Consider the following 16,768-nt stretch of genomic DNA (forward strand, 5'->3'; position numbering starts at 1 on the left):
CTGGGTATGAAAAAGCTTCTTTTTCCTGATATTGCCAAATAACTGTTAGAACAGCTTTCCAGTCTGAGTGTACTCTGTAGTTTATTTAAACTGATATAGTTGTTATTGTTTTGCAGCCGACCACCTCTTTCCTTACCCTACTTATTTTTGTTTTCCTATTGACTTATCGTTTCAGTTTAAACTGTAACATACTTACCCTGTATTTCAGTGTAGTTAGCATTGTGCAAAAAGAAACTTTATGTACGAAAGTGTGCAAGTGTATGAGATTGTTCAAATAAGTTCTTGAAATTCTTTAGCACTTCTTTTGGCTTATAATAAAATATCTCCAGGATTAAATGGCCTGGCCCACTTATGTCCCCCACCATGTAAAATGAGTTTGACATCCCTGACTTACAGCAATGACAGTACAGTAAACTGAAACAAAACCAAAGCACATTAACACGTACAGGGAGTGCTCCAGCATATCCTTTGTATACACACAGTACTCTAGGTCACACTGGGTCATGTTCCAGAACATGTTGTGAAAATGTTAACAGGACCTCATCCACTTTCTCCGCCTTCTTGAGCTTGTAGGTCCAAGGCTTTCGAAGATGTTGCCTGTATTTACTACATTATCTTGGAACGTGAACACAGCACAGCGGTTGCTGACGTCAGGCATGCGTACGAGGGAACTGTTATGTAGCACGTAGAAGTGTATCACGTAGACACCGGCTTATTACTTCCTCCATAACGACAGGCCGCTGCTCGGACGAGACGTAGAACTCCGCGGATAATTCTTTCACTGGTGCTTCCAGCTAACGACACCTTAAAGCAGGTAAGAGGGAGCCCTCTTCAGTTCGGTGGAAGTGTCTTTACGTGCTTTTTAAAGTGTAGCTCATCTTAACTCTCGAGTTGTTGCTTTTCCACATTTTTCTCCCGCGCCACACGGAAAGGCCTCGCAGCTGAATACAAATTCTTCCCTTTCAAAATATATAATATTTAAATATAACACTACTTAAAAGTGTCGCGTTTTTGTGATGTGCATATCAGGTACAGTTGTTTAATGTTAGGTCTGTGAAAGATAGGTCTAGTCCGTGCCCTTCATCTGTCACCTCTGAAGTTTTCATGCCCAATAAATAGTGACTCTCGGACGTGGGAACGACTTTTAAAGCCTGATTTTCGAGAATTTTTGTGAGGCACAGCCTGATGCTTACTGACATGTTTCTCTATGCGTTTTATTGGTTTCTATCAGCACTGAATTAGCTTGCATGCTGTACTGCTACACGGCCAACAAACGTTTGAACTCAGTCGACCTCGTTCTTGTTTCAGGCGAGATGTCTTCTTATGAGGAGAATGAGTCCAAGTTCTGGCGAAAGGCAAAGGAGAATCCATTTGTCCCAGTCGGTGAGTACATATTATGACGAGGGCAAATAAAATATGTGCTCACAAAGACAAAAGTTTAAGTTTTTGGGTTTATTGAGTGAGTTTTCAGGGGATTTGGGGGATATGTTGCAGTCTTTTATTTTAGTGACTTTTGCTTTTTGCAGGGATGGCTGGATTTGTTGCGATTGTTGGCTACAGGCTGATGAAAATGAAAAGTCGTGGAGATACAAAAATGTCGGTGCACCTGATTCACATGCGTGTAGCTGCCCAAGGCTTTGTGGTGGGAGCAATGACTGTTGGTGGGTCATCTTTCAGTTCTTACTGCCAAACTGCAACCAGTCCTTTCTTTTTGATTTGTGGTTTGAACCTGAAATGATAATACTATAAACACGGGTCATTTCACATGCTTTTTTTGTTTTTCAGGTGTTCTGTTCTCCATGTACAGAGAGTACTTTGCAAAGCCCATTGAACAAGAACAGAAAGCAACCCAACCCAAGTGAACATGGCCTCTTGGACTCATATTTTATGTCCCTTAGTATTGCCTCATATTAAGGTGTGCAGAAGATTTGTTTCATAGATGTCCTGACTTTTATATGCACATGTCTGCTGTAAATAGCTGAAACTATCTGATGACACTGCGCATAGTAGGAGTTGTATTGATCCCATCAGATTTTTCTTGGGGTTATTATCCCTGATAGTTTGGGGGCATTACTGAAAGTTCACCTGCTCTTGCTGTGAGTGAAATATCTACAAAATATCAAAAAGAAAATGTATAAAATTTGCTGAACGTGTGTGTTACTAAGTTGGGCCTGGATTAAAAATTAACCACCAAATGCTACCGGCCTGACATATTTATTTTTGTCTCGTATCAGCTAACCATCCCTGTTCATTTCCTATACTAATACTGGGATGTTTGCCAGATTAAAACTGATTGCACCTGAGCTCATATATTGCTAAATAAGCATCCCAGTGCATTTCGGGTATTTAAAGCCTTTCACAGCACTTGGCTGTCAGATGGAGCAGAGCCCTAAAGTAATAATAATGATCATGATAAAATAACTGATACTGGTGGTGTTGAGCTATATTATCCTATAGAAAAAATCTATATGGCCATTATGTTGAAACTGTATGGAGAAAAAGGCTTTAATTCTGTAGCTTTTATGCAGTTTCATTGTAATGGTGAAGTTCTGTTATTTATTTTTTCACTTCAATTTAGCACTGGCTTCCATGGAACGTCTATACACTGTGTAGCAGCCTTGTGTTTAAATAGTTGCCTTGTGAAGTTATTCTCTAAGCTAAGTTGTACACAAATACAGGATGTCATTTTATTTTTTAAGTGTTAAAGAAAAAAGGTCTTTTGTGTATGGATTTTGGAACCGCAATGTGTTTTGACTGTTAAATGTTGTCTTTGTGCCATTATATTGTTATTGAACACCCATCTTCTGGGCTGTATAGTACACCTACAGCAGCTAAAACATTTAGTTAACAGGAAAGGCTCAAAACATTGTAAACTAATGAACTCAACAGCATGAAAGGACAGACTCTACAGTGATCCTAAAGTTCTCCCCAAGTTTGAACCACAATATAACATTGCAGCTTTTTGTTGCTAGGGTCTTTTTTTTTTTTTTTTTTTTTTTTTAAAAAGCTTCTCACTAATGACACAGTTTCTAACAGGTAATCTTCTAACCCTTTCCAATTCTACCAAATAAAGCGTCTGTGCTTTGCTCAGTCGTATGCTGTTTCTATTCACTTTCTTATCAGGGAATGGCTGGCATCATTTTAAGGTGGCAAAATGCTTTGTCACTGTGACTTTGGAAAGTATGTAAACAGGCATTTCCTTGATATTCTACGTGACATGTGCCATGTATCATGTTACATCTTGTACCGAAAAGAGCACACCTATCAATGGCATGCGTAAACATGCACAGATCCTGCTGTTATCTTGCACACAATTATGCAAAAACAGCATCAGTAAGAAAGGTGGTAGAGTAGAGTGGTGACCTCAAACAGACTCCATATCTGAATGTATGTGAAGTGACACATAGTCAGGGTCCCGTGGCACGGGTGACTGCATAAGGTCCAGGGGCCCAAATCAGCCTAGCTCCAGTCTCGACAAAGTTATCCAGTGGTATACTAGAAAATGCCAAGGAGTGCATATATTTTGAACTACCTAAGTTTTAATGCTTTGTTATTGTTACAGATCCACACCACCTAGTGTGATCCATAATATACCAAAGTACAATAACATTTTTTGTGAGTTCATAAAAAGTTTATATAATAAATTTATAGTTACAACAAGGTCTGAGCAATAATTTACCAGAACCTTTTCTGTAACATTACATGTTTATAATGTAGTTTACTCGTCAAGCCCACTTCACATCAAAGTGGTCTGTATGCAGCCCACAATGTAAAATGAGTTTGACGTCCCTGCCATTTGGGAATCCCTGCCAAATGATCTCTACTAAAAACATGGACTGGATGTAAATACTGGAAATCTTCCAAATGGAAAAAACTAAATAAACGTGTTCTTGTGTGTTACCTGTTTCATATTGCAGAGTCACATCACATTTACCTCTAACAGTTCAACAAAAACTGCTTTGTATAGCAGCTCGGTTCATATATTCACGCAGGATGTTGCCTAATGATGGCCTAAAGCAGTAGTGCACAGAGGCCCACTGGTGTTTGAGGAAAGTCAACATGGGGGAGTGGGTGGGTTTGTCCAAGCTACAGGTCTACATTATAATTATCAATTGACAAAATCAGTTCTTTGTATGCAACAATTTCCCCCAAAAAACTCTAAACTACCACTAATACCAAAAGTAACCCAGGGGGTGTTATGAAATGACAGCAGTAACCTCCAGCACACCTCCAGTGTGGGGTTGATAGAAAAAACGTCAGAATTCTGAGATTAAAGTCAGAATTCTGACTTTTTTCTCAGAATTCTGGAAAAGAAGAAAAAAAAATGTGCCCACTTTTTTTTCCCCAGTTGCCCTAATCCTCTTCCGTAAGTACCACACTGTCATACCATGATCGGATATGGGTCGCATAGGGTCAAAAAAGTCGGATTTGATGCGCTTTCGCCTGCAGTGTGAACGTAGCCTTAGGCTAACTAACTAACTAAATTAAAATTTCCAATTAAATTTTTTGTAGTGGTGAACAATCTACAATCCACCGGAGGGAGCTGCAGTACAAGTAGCCTCCTTATTTCCTACTACACTGGGAAATAAAAACAAAAGAGCAAAAGAAGAACAAAAACAATGGAAGTTTCGCAAAACCTAGGCTATACTGAACGAATACCTGCACAGTGCCCAATAAGTTTAAGAAGCACTGCAGATGCAGAAGATGCTTTTATCTGTCAATGCAGTTAAAAAAAATGAAGTGAATACATTTGTGCCATAGAAAGTCAGACTTTGAATTAAAGGTCACATATCCGGGGCACCATTAAGCCTTTGCGCTACCAGGCTCGCCATTGGTCAGTAAAAAAGCGTCCCCTGGTCTCTATGACTACATTTCTGTTCCCGCGAGATGTTGTTTTAAGGCGAGCAGAGTCCCCGGACGGCAGTTGCTATGGATACAGGAGTTGTCTTCACCTGTGGTGAAGTCTAAAACCAATTTGTTTACACGGACCCGACTAATTAACAGGTGAGATATTTTCTCTTCAACTTAATCTCTCTTAAATGGAACTTTTCGCTTAGGCTCAGAGAATAGTCTTTACGGTACGTACGTACGGTTTACGTACTGTAAACGTCGAAGGCATTCTCTCTGGATTCATGGTTTGTTTATCAATGAAAACGTCTTGCCTGACTTAGCTTCTCTGTGAAACAATAACGAAGGCACGGATCATTCTAAAGAACTTTGCTTTTACCTGTGTCACATAAGAAGCACAACACGACATAATAGTTTAAGCCTCAGCATTGATTCGATTATAATATCAACCTTTAACTTTCCAAAGCCATAAATCAGAGATCATGGAGTCTGATGATCAGCTGAACGAACTGCGGCTTCAGTTTCAAGCACTGCAAAAACAGCAGGAAAAAAGGAAACAGGAGAGGAAAAAGGAGAAACAGCCAGACAAGCTCAATGACAGTGGCGGTCAGGATGATTTGGATCTGTCTAACCAAGGTGTTCAGGCAAACTGTGATGCTCCCCAAAACAGGTGAGACTTAAATTGTGGAATTAAATGTTTTTCAAGGTATTTTCCATAAATGTTGCTACATAAACATCCTATGAAGGAATATATATTCCGGACTGGAAATCTTTGTCACCTGCATGCAGTCCTGTGAAAAACTAATTGGCTTGTAGCAATAACTTGAAGTAATCGTTTTCTGTATGATGAGTTTTGGCTCACTCTTCCATACAACAGTGCTTTTGTTCTTTGAGTTTTGCAGGGTAGGTCCCATGGCCTGATAAGTCAGGCTGAGGTCTGGACTTTGACTTGACGATTGCAACACATTCTTTTGTTGTTGTTCAGTCAGATTTGCTGCTGTGGTTGAGATCATTGTCCTGTCATTGCATGACCAAATTTCAACCAAGTTTTAGTTTTCAGACAGATGTCCTCACATTTGATTCTAGAATACTTTGGTACTGTATACAGAGAAGCTGATAGTTACTCAGTGACTGCAAATGGTCCTGTGGCTGCAAAACAAGTCCAAATCACCACCCCTTCACCACAATGTCTGACAGTTGGTATGAGGCGTTTTTGTGCTGATATGCTGTGTTTGGTTTTCACCAAACATGTTGCTGTGCATTATGGTCAAACACATCCACTTTGGTGGACATTGTTCCAGAAGTTTTGTGGTTTGTTGAGATTCAACTTTGCAATGCCATGCCATGTTCTTTTTAGAGAGAAAAGGCTTTCTCTTGGCCTTTCCAAACAAGCCATACTTTTTCAGTCTTTTTCTAATTGTATTGTCATGAACTTCAACATTTAACATGCCAAGTGAGGCCTGTAGATTCTGAGTGTTGCTAAGTCTGTCCTTGGGGTGAATTTGCTGGGGCACCCACTTTTTGGAAGATTGTGGCACCTGAATGGTGCTGCCAAAATTTCTGCTTTTCATGGCACTCACACTTTCTGATGATCAGTTAATCACACATGGCTTTCACTAACCCATTTAAAGGTAACCACTAAGGGTGGACTGAATTTTTCACAGGACTGCATAGAATCCCATGAAAACTTTCATTTTCACATGGTTGTAAATAACCATTCTGTCATGTTACATTCATACTCGTTCATTTTGTCTTCCATAGGCTGTTGCACATTCAGAATAAGGCCGTCCTTGACCAATTGAGAGAACTAAAGGATGAAAATGGTCGGCTCTTCAAACTTCTGAGCGAGAAGGATTTTGAAATTAAGCACCTGAAGAGGAAAAGAGAAGAAGAAAGACTGGCTTTAGCAGGTATAATGTAAATTGTTTTACTCTTTTTTTTTTTTTTTTTGCATTGAGATGTTACAGACATGTGACAGCTTCTTCCTGCTTCATCCACTCATCTGTTTAGGTACTTCAGGCTTGGCAGGAGCTGTAGCTGCCACCAAGATTGTTGAGCTATCCAAGAAGAATAGAGAATTAACTGCTGAAATTGAGCAAGAGAAGATTAAATGTAAGCAAAATGGCAACAGAATCAAAGAGCTTGAGAGAGAGGTAAAGTTTTGCTTTATTTGTATCATTTGAAATAATTTGATGCATGAAAATTTGTCCTTCTCAGAAAAACTGTTGTGACTTTCTGTAGCTGCAGGCCATGCTGGTACACGGTGTACCTGGGCAAAAAGTCGATTCAAAGTCACCAGTTAAGATCTCATCTGAAGAATGTGAGGTAAGGAATAATAACAAAAAGAACATTTTGCTGTAGGGTCCTAACTAAAATAATGGCATCACTGAAAGGATCATTTATAACTTGTTTCCAAAAGCAGGAAAGTGCACTGGTTAAATCTCTGCAGGAAAAATTAGCAACTACCCAACTGAAGGTGACCGAGTACCGCAACCAGGTGCAGTCTGCCAAGCAGGAGTTGAAAATGGCACACAAGGTAGGAGACTAACTTCATTTTCTGTCTTATATGCAATCACTCAAGAAGAATATTTTATATCTGAATGATTTTTCACAAGTGACTTATAGATTCTAAAATATGAACTACTTCAGGTTCTGATTAGTGAGATTGGAGAGGAGGTCAACCTTCAGCAATTACTAAGCTGCCCTGGGAGCTTTAGAGGTCGAGCACAGCAGATACTGGCTCTGCAGACAAGGGTAGGTTCAAAATTGAAGTTTAACTTGATTTTACATAAATGTATTTTAAAGTTAGAACATTATAACCAATAAAGTGCTTTTCAAAATAGTGAGTTCTCAGGAAAGCATAAAAAAAAAACCCTGAATAACTGAACTGATGATGAACAAAACTTGAACAACAGGTACGGGAGCTTGAGCAGCAGCTGAACAAGTCAACACAACAAAGGCAGTCAAGTGTTCTGAGTGGAGAGGAAGAGTTTCTGGGCATGGGTGTTCTTCAGAAAACTCCTCCGCAGGAAAGAAATGTCAACTACATCCGCACTATAGAGAAAGAGAAGAGGGAAGCCCTTGAGGTATGTATAGCCACAACCACAGAGGCCTGCAGACCAACCATCAGTTGCTTGGCGAAAGTGTGTTTTTTACCAATGCCAACCACTTATTAAATGAAAATTTGAATTTCAGAGGTGTATCAAAAGTTCTTATTTCAAACTGACTATGAGAAATGGGTCCATGCATTCATATCAAGCAGGTTAAACTACTGTATTGCTGTAAGAGAGTCCTTACACATATGCTGCAAGTTCAACATTTTATTAGCACTCCAGGACCGAAGTCACAACAGTGGCTCCAAGTTCAATGCAGAATTACATTTAAAATCCTTCTATTAGTTCATAAAGCTCTCAATGGCTTGGCACCCCCAGTACATCTCTGACTTGCGCAGCCTCTTTAACCCAATTAGACCTCTCAGGTCACCAGGTGCAGATCTTTTGGCTATTCCCAAAATTAGATTTAAGTGTGCTCAGGTGCTTTAGTTACTGTGGTCCTGTTGTTTGGAACAAGCATCCCACTGACTTGAGGTCAATTACAACTGTGTCTACATGCAAAAACAGACTCAAACCATGTTATCCTCACAGGCTTACAGTTAATAATTGTGTGTTATGTCTCTGTGTTTTTAATCACCTTGAGCCAGTGCAAACCTACATAAGTTTTTCTGATTTCATTTCTTATGTTAAGCACACAGACTTTACATGTAATCAAAAAAAGAAACTGCCATTTAGTGGCTGCTGGAGGTCACGTGCATGTTGGATTGCGAGAGGGTTGTTGACTGGTCTCTCTGTCTGTTTAACTGGGACTTAGGCAATGATTTTAAATGAACAGAGACATTAAATTGTTAATGCGCTAAGGCCGTTCTCTCCTTCCACAACTGTGCAGAGGCTCTCAGTGGATTATGAGGCACTGTTGAAAGAACACAAAGATGTGAAGCAAAAGCTGGAAGCCTCTAAAGCCAGGAGCAAAACTCTATCTGCTGAAGTCAAAACTCTGAAGCATCAAATATCAACCCTGATGGAGAAGGGGAAACACGATGATGAGTTCGTGGCTGCTTTGATGGTAAGAAATTAGACTCAAGACAAATATCTGGTTCGATTCGTATAGATTCTATCTTTTAATATATGTTAATATATTAATAAGAAAGTAGGCATTGTAAGACTTTAAATAAGGTATCTCATGCATGTGTTGTTAAATACCATGGCAGTTAGTACCAATTTCACTTGACATTTATGAGTTGAAGTCAACATACTGCAAAGCAGAGGATATCCTGTGATGTGTCCATGCTTTACTACTACTGTTCCTATTAAGTTAGCATATCTTTTCTACCTGTGGCAGAAGCAGCAGGCCCAGATGCAAACGGTATTAAAACGACTCAGCCAAAAACAAAACGTACAGAGCAAGGTGATGCAGCAGAGTGTAGGACAACAGCTGAGCAACATACCTTCAGAGCACAGTGCTATCGTCCAGAGATTTAAGGAGATACTTGCTGAGAAAGATGCCATTATCAAAAAACTACAGAAAAGCCAGCAATTCTCTGATAAGGTAATCAAGAAATAATTACCAGGGTTTTTTGTTTTTTGGGGTGTTTTTTTTTTTGTGCATTCTCCGAGATTCAACATGAGAAGTCTGACCAGCAATTAAACGTGTGTTTATAGGTGTTGAAGAACAATGATGTGCACAGACAGCCCAGCATCAGGATAACAAACTGTACTTCTGCTGTTTCCCCAGAAGAGGGAGACATTACCAATAGAATTCCATCTTCAGGGTACGTGTGCTGGCTTAATATCTGATAATCATTAAAATATGCTTATTGTTAGTTTAGCTTAGTGGGTCCCAATCTGTGGGATATGGATCCATTGCACGTGGTGAGAAATTAAATATTTAAGCAAAAAATTACTTAAGTAAAATTAAGCTGGGAACCTTTTTTTTTGAGGTTTGATAAAGAATTATGACGTGTTGAGTAAGAACTGTTTTAGCTTCATACAACTTTGAGAAACCCTGATTTACCTCTTCAGGACAGATAATTATTGTTCATCTCATCTTCTGTTTTGCACTTGAAACCAGCCTCTGAGGCTAAGTGTCACACATAGCACTGATATCTCTCGTCTTGTCTAGAAACATAAGGCTAAATAATTACCTAAGGTTAACGTTGGGGTGCACTGTTATCAGCGTATTGATGACTGTGATGTTAAACACTTCCGTATTCCTCGGGATTTCTGTTTACCGCCTTCAAATGTTTTGTTTTTCAGTTCAATTTCTAAATTTGGTCACAAACTGGTGCTGCCAGCTGTGGGAAGTGGCATAGAATTCACGTAAGTTTAATGTGTATCATGTCTGCTTTGTACTGACATGGGCATCACTATGAAATTAGTAAACAAAATGCCTGACTGTGACATGAGCACAGTGATAACCGAAGTCCTCTTTATGGAGAAGGACTAACAAGCTTGAGAGGTCTGTAGAATAGACTGCAGATGTTCTTTTGTAGTTGTTTTTTTTTTTCCAATCTGTCGCTCACAGTGTAATTCTGTCAGTGGGACAGGATTTTGAAATGCACATCTTTGTGTGAAAGTATAGATCGAAAAATACCACTTCACCTGAAGGCTTTGATTGATTCCTCCAAAATACCCAAACCAAAAAAATAGATAAAAACGTCAAGCAAGCAGCACAGGTCACGAAATGTCTCCAAAAGCGAGATCGTTTTCATTTTCTTACAGAGGATCCAGATTGCTGTAGCTAACAGCTATCCAGCTTGATCTGGAACGGCATCTTTATGCCACCGCTGCTGGCTCTCTTACTCGTCAAAGATGGTGATGAAGGAGTGCTTTATTGGTGAAAAAAGGCCACTTGAGTCGATACCCATGCGCTGGTTGTTGTTTTTTTTTTTGCCAAATGAAGTGGTCGGATGATTCACGCAAATGTTCTTTCTTCACATTTCAAGTTTGCACTTTTGCGTACTGCACAAAACTAAAGTAGCCACTTTTATTTTCTTGTCAGTGTAAAAATTAAATGCTATAATGCTGCACAACTAAAATGTTAAATCAGTTTGTATATTTCCATCCCAAGATTACAAACACAGGGAGGCTATTTCTGCTGGTGTTTGTTCATTTTATTTATGCAGTGCACACCACAGTAATGACTGTGGTGTGCACTAATGAGAGCGTGGTGGTTTATTTTACAGTTTTCAATTTAACGTCGGAAATTTAATGGTGCAAAAATGAAACTTTTCTATAAAATTACGCATATTTATCAAGCTAATAGCTTGTCTGAGTAAGTATAATCTATATTTGTCACTCCAAAGCTGTGTCTATTAAGAAGAATTCCATTGCATTAACTCTAATGCAATCCAACATTTGTCTGAATCTTCTAGAGAGAAAGTGATGAGCCGCACATGTTTGGAGGCACAAGTACCAAGAGGAGCACCACAGGCCAGTGATCCTGGAGGAGTTTGAGAGGATAAAATTAGATTAAAGTAAGCACTGTGCATCCAGCATGGCTAGGACTGATATGCCAAGGCTCACTGACAGCATGATGTGACAATATCAAGATTTTCTTCTTCTCTTTTTTTTTTCAATTTCCCCCTTATCTTTCTTGCTCGTGGCTATCGCAGCTCTGTCGGCAGGAGCAGAGTCCCTGAGCACCATGGAGTCTCTGAGCAACAGGAACTGTCCACAGACAAACCTGAACAGACTGTCCAACAGTCCAGCTGGCATTTGTAAACACTTTATTTCTAACTTTGACAACACTGCCTTAAACTGGTTCTAGTTCAAGAGTTTTCTTTCTCCAACCATAAGATTTAACCAGATGACAGAAATAATGATGTGCGGCAGTAGACATGCTACAGACAGCAGTGCTCGTTCTGCCCGTCACATCGGGGTTGCGCGGAGATGTTCATGTTGTTCTTGTATGTTGTCTCTTGGCTGGTCATTCAGCTGGAGGAAACGCGGGCGCTGAGGGCATCCCTAAAGAGCACTCTCCACCATGACCTGCAGCTTTCAGTGACGTGATGAGACAAGTCAGGCATGTTTTCCTAGAGGCTCTGTGACAGCACAGACAAGACACTAACCAGGGGAACTGGCTGGTCCCTGCTCAGCCTCACTTCCAGCTGAGCCCTACCTTCTCCTGTCACATGTGACAAACAGCAGCCTGCAGGAGAAAGGAAAAAAAAAAAACTCTCCTCTTCAGCCACACAAACATTATATGCATCTCTGACTTTCTCTCTATTTGAGCCCCGAAAGACAGTTTGTGACGTAAGGTCGGGTGACCTCGGTTTAACGACTTAAGTACCTTGAGTAGAATAGCTTTCAACTTAACCCTGATGGCATCAGACAAGTGTCCCGAGTGATTGCAGGAGCGGTCGGCGCTGATAAGACGTCTCCCCGTGGTTTCACATCTCGTCTGCTCGCTGTTTTATAAATGTCACTGTCACATTTTATTAAATATATGTTTGTCTTTCCTCGGCTGGTAACCTTAAATGCATTACAGGTATCGAGACCAATGCTGTCTGTTTTCAAAGTAAATATTTTCTGTAAACCAAAGAAACATCCAAATTAATCAGTGAAAAGGAACCGAACCCTCACCAAATATTTTCAATACATTGTTTACCTTCATGGCGATGACTTTGGTTGATTTTTTTTCTTTCTTTTTTTTAAGGTTTTTTTTGGCTCCATACAGTTGTAAATAAATGTGCGACAGGCCAGGCTAAATAGTAATCACCGCAGTTAAGTTCCCAAAACGTTTCAATATTCCTATTAAATATTAACGCTAATCATTTCTGACTTGAAACCAGTTTTGTGGGAATAGCGGTTGAAAATAACTGCAAACTCAAGCTGCACAAACTCCCACTGTAGTCCTCTATACATTCCCCAGAGCAGGTCACACATGTACAGTATATGGCTCTTAATCCAAAGGTTGTCTGGATATGCCCAGTGGGAGTGGCCCTTACATTCATACTAACATCCGAGTTATTTTCTTCCGATGTAGCCAAAAGGGTTTCAGCAGAACATCCCCCCCTTTCCTCCCTCTCCACATCACGCTTAATTTAAAACCATGGCTGAGTTAGTGTGCTGCTTCAAATACCGCACTATGTCTTCCAGGACCCTGTGGGAGATTGGCAGGTCCCCATTGGACTGAGCGAGAAAGTGCCACAAGACAAAAATATCAGAGTTTGGACATGATGAAGAAAGCCTTTATGCTCAGAGTAACAAAAAACAGCTTGTGTTTGAATACCTCCTGGATGGAAGGTGAGGCGCTCTTTAATGCAACAGAGTGAGACGTGTCACCGTAAGAGCAAGATGAGAGACGAGCAGATGAAGATTGCCAGATACGTATCAAGTGAGGAAATGTGCGTCAGAAAGGGTGTTGATGGAGCAAATGCTTGTCACGGTCCCTAACTGCGTCTGATTGCCAGGAAAGCGTTCAACTTCATATGGGTTTTTTTGGGGGGGGGTCATTTTCGAACTTTGCCACAAAACTGTACTTTATATGAAGCCAGCGTTTGAGCATTTTGTCAAACCTGTAATCGTATTTAATTTTAACGCAGTGCATGACTGCATCATTTCCATCCTTTTTCAGTGAGCTTTTCTTTTTCAGACATGTTATACTGAAGTTTCAGTTGACCTAATATCAGGGATTAATGTGACTACTCATGTTGACTTCAGTTATTTAAGAGTGTCATCACTTTCAAATAAATTACACCTCGCCAGACAATTTTATTATTGTTTTATGTAGCTGTATTACGCAGAAAGGTGTAGATTTATTCCAAAATGCCCAATAACCCACCAAACCAAACACAAACTTATGTAAACACAGCATACGTAAACAGCCTCACCTATTTGTCATTCCAAGTTTGAATGACTCCTTTCTCCATCCTTCTCCTCAGAGGTATTCCCTCGTTCTGGACCAATGCTTCCTGCAGACCATTGACTGCATCCAGAAACTAAAGTAAATAGTGCAGCTGTGAACGCAGAGGTTAAAGTTAGCCATCAGTATATGAGGGATCTGTGAACTTTGCTCAGGCCAGAAAACGGTTTGGACCTCTATGCATCCATTCATCTCCCAGTCCCTCTCATTTACATGTAATGGAAAGAAAATAAACAGCAGGGTCCTAATGTGCTCATTTACAGTAAGTAGAATTAAAGTAATGAGTTTTTATCTTTTCCAGGTGGCGGTGAGGGAAAGGGTAAAGATCAAACAACAACACTGAAACTGATTTTAAAAATCAGGTGCGGAGGTGTTCACTACAGCCTTCTGAGGCTCGTGAGCAGATCACCTGAGCATGATACTCATTTGTGCCTCTTGCACCCATATTTCAACCTTTTTGAGTCTTTTTTTGTTCATTTTCAAACTCCTTCCTTTGCTTACACTTCGTTTATGTACAGTGCAGTGAGTCAATACTGCATGAGCCCTGTAGTAATTTCAGTTTACTCAAATATGTTTAAATACAAGTACTATCACTAGATGGCAGTGTGGTCAGTCAAGTACAGTACTTGATGGCGACTCCTATGTTTTGATCTGAAGCCAAAAATGAAATTAAATGGATCCTGCAGGATTGATGTGACACTAACAGCAAATATGTGCATTATCAGTTCATACAGCAGAGTTTAATTGCCGTTATTGTGACACAGTTGTCATTTAATCATTGATTTTTCCAGCTTTTGGAGTTGATAAAAAGGATGAACACAGTTATAATACAGAATTATTAATACTGGGGACTAAACCAGCTGTGATGTTTTGGTTGAGATACTTGAGAGGACAACACACTGACTCTGGATCAGAGGGACTGCTTACAAAAATGCTGTCTTATGACAAACTGTAGCTCCTCACACTCTGTGCTCTAAGTGCTCTGTCATTGAAGGCTGTGTTCCCCCCCTCCCCAGTCGCTTTAGTAACCCAGTGTCGTTCTCGACTCATGGCTCTTCCGCATCTAATCCTCCCGGCAATTTTCTCACTCTAAATTGAATTGCTCACCATGTTGTATCAAACTTGGAAATAATCAGTTTCTTCTGGAACCACTCCACCTTATATCCGATGATGGTCACGGGAAATAAAAAAGGATAAAAAAGCTTCTTTGTTTTTATTCAGTATTATTTGCCCAACTGCTTTTGAACACGCTTGTAAAACTATTGTTGTCAGTGAAGAAAGAGATGCAGTGTATGTATTTTTTATGAAGAAACCAAAATGCTAATGCCATCGTGTTCATGATAACTGGGCAGCAGTGGCCGTTTGTTTCTGTCCATTTGTTTCGTCATATGTATGCATCACCACTGGTGCAGATATCCTTTATGTTCCTGCAAGCAGACTTTCTGCCTGACTGCAGCCGCGTGGCAGGAGGTCCTTTAACAAGCAAAAATTGTTTAATAAGTCCCTTAACGCATGCTTCCATGTTAGGGTTGACATTTTGCTCACAGATATGATCACGGTTAGTGAGATCTGCAGCTTTCTGGAGATGTGTGCGAGAGCATCACTGATAACAAGGGTGTGATTTTTTTTTCTAGTTTTACCTTTGTCTGAAAGTTTTAAAGAAAGAGAGAGAGATGGAAATAATTGGGTGAGACAAAGGGGAATGACACACCAGCTGAGATGCAGTGAAGCCCCAGGAGGCCAGTTGCTCACTGAAATGCTGTCTGTGAATGTTTTCTGAATATAAATGTATGAATATTTGTTTTGACACAACAGTCACATCCACTAATTAACACTTAACAGGTCCTCAAGGTGTCTGTGCAAAATCATATACTATAGCATTATGTAGGCGTGTAAGGGTGGAAAGTGATTGAATATTCTCAGGCAAGGCAACAGATAGTCTCTGATTATGACTTCATATTGAATTAGTAAAACTGGGTATCACCCTGTGTGTTGTACTACTAACAGTTGCTTTATTTTAAAAAGCTGACACTTTTTATGTAGCCTGATACATAATATAAATATATATAAGTCGTTTAAAAAGAGTGTAATAAAGACAAACCCACATTATAAGATTTTACCATTGCTGTTTTCTACTACCATAGCATAATGTCTCTGAGCGTGTTTCCTCTGTTGCACTGAATCTAGTTCAGCACATAGCCATAGGACGAAAATGTCAAACATTTTGGGAGACCTTTTGACTCCCTGCATTATAATCAGACGAGCCATTTGACCTTTTCTGAGGCATGAACATGCAACAAGTCATTATTATCATGTTTTTGACCAACACGAAGAAAGCAAAAACAAATCAACGTCAAACAGTAAATAAAATGGGCAAGTGAATAAAATTTGGTGAAAATATCTGTTCGTCTTCTGCAGCTTTTCTGGGTCGCAGGGGCAGTTTAAGCTGAGATTCCCAGACCTCCTTCTCCCCAGCCACTTCCTCCAGCTCTTCTTGGAGGACGCAGAGGACAGCTGAGAGATATAATTTCTTCTGGGTCTGCCCTGGGTCGCATCCCAGTTGAGCATGCCTGAACTGCACTGACTCAGTGGAGGGGATGTGGCTCTATTCTGAGCCCCTCCCAAATGATCGCCCCCCTTACCCTAAAAGAGAGCCCAGCCACCCTTGGACGAAGCTCATTTCAGCCACTTGTGTCTATGATCTAATTGTTTGTTCACTACTCAAAACTTGTGGCCATAAGTTTCCTTACCAAACTTATGGCCGCATCCCCATTACTATAGATACTGCACCAATCCATCTGCCAGGCTACCTTTCCCTCCCTCACTTGTGAACAACACCTCTGGAGTGGATGCTGTGCCTCTGAGGTGGATACAGAATCTGTGATAAAGGGCGGTCCTGGATCCTGAGTCCAACACCCACTGGGAACCAGCATGACTTCTTGCTGGGAATGCAAACCAAACTCTCCAAACAGTTGTACAGGGACCAAATAGCCCATAACAA

The 16,768-nt window shown here is 40.2% G+C and overlaps 2 protein-coding genes across 6 annotated transcripts; both read left to right on the top strand.

Moving 5' to 3' along the window:
* Positions 1-657: 657 nt before the first annotated feature.
* On the top strand, positions 658-3,090 carry higd1a (HIG1 hypoxia inducible domain family, member 1A). The gene is made up of 4 exons (XM_003438088.5): positions 658-814; positions 1,309-1,383; positions 1,527-1,661; positions 1,786-3,090. The coding sequence occupies exons 2-4, from the start codon at positions 1,314-1,316 to the stop codon at positions 1,860-1,862; spliced, it is 282 nt and encodes a 93-aa protein (XP_003438136.1). The 5' UTR covers positions 658-814; positions 1,309-1,313; the 3' UTR covers positions 1,863-3,090.
* Positions 3,091-4,651: 1,561 nt separating this feature from the next.
* ccdc13 (coiled-coil domain containing 13) lies at positions 4,652-15,879 on the top strand. 5 transcript variants are annotated; one of them, XR_002057275.2, is made up of 15 exons: positions 4,659-5,004; positions 5,315-5,518; positions 6,610-6,758; positions 6,859-7,001; positions 7,090-7,173; positions 7,268-7,384; positions 7,498-7,602; positions 7,764-7,934; positions 8,791-8,967; positions 9,244-9,450; positions 9,564-9,673; positions 10,158-10,220; positions 11,276-11,377; positions 11,516-11,620; positions 13,002-15,879. XR_002057275.2 is itself a non-coding variant. In XM_005476442.4 (14 exons), exons 2-13 carry the CDS (start codon positions 5,331-5,333, stop codon positions 11,355-11,357), a joined length of 1,593 nt encoding a protein of 530 aa, XP_005476499.1. In that variant the 5' UTR covers positions 4,655-5,004; positions 5,315-5,330; the 3' UTR covers positions 11,358-11,377; positions 11,516-12,361. The 5 variants fall into 5 exon arrangements, 3 of the variants coding, with proteins under 3 accessions (XP_005476500.1, XP_005476499.1, XP_005476498.1); XR_270055.4 differs by lacking the exon at positions 13,002-15,879 and adding an exon at positions 11,838-12,361; XM_005476442.4 differs by lacking the exon at positions 13,002-15,879 and having other exon boundaries at positions 4,655-5,004; positions 7,271-7,384; positions 11,516-12,361.
* Positions 15,880-16,768: the final 889 nt, after the last annotated feature.

The sequence above is a fragment of the Oreochromis niloticus genome, linkage group LG18, assembly GCF_001858045.2.
Source record: "Oreochromis niloticus isolate F11D_XX linkage group LG18, O_niloticus_UMD_NMBU, whole genome shotgun sequence".
In the NCBI taxonomy this organism is placed as follows: Eukaryota; Metazoa; Chordata; class Actinopteri; order Cichliformes; family Cichlidae; genus Oreochromis; species Oreochromis niloticus.

Coding starts and splice junctions, on each gene's coding strand:
- higd1a (XM_003438088.5), top strand. CDS start 1,314: ATGTCTTCTTATGAGGAGAATGAGTCCAAGTTCTGGCGAAAGGCAAAG. Junction 1,384..1,526: donor GAATCCATTTGTCCCAGTCG/GTGAGTACATAT, acceptor TGCTTTTTGCAG/GGATGGCTGGATTTGTTGCG. Junction 1,662..1,785: donor GGTGGGAGCAATGACTGTTG/GTGGGTCATCTT, acceptor TTTGTTTTTCAG/GTGTTCTGTTCTCCATGTAC.
- ccdc13 (XM_005476441.4), top strand. CDS start 5,331: ATGGAGTCTGATGATCAGCTGAACGAACTGCGGCTTCAGTTTCAAGCA. Junction 7,002..7,089: donor TCAAAGAGCTTGAGAGAGAG/GTAAAGTTTTGC, acceptor GACTTTCTGTAG/CTGCAGGCCATGCTGGTACA. Junction 7,174..7,267: donor TCTCATCTGAAGAATGTGAG/GTAAGGAATAAT, acceptor TGTTTCCAAAAG/CAGGAAAGTGCACTGGTTAA.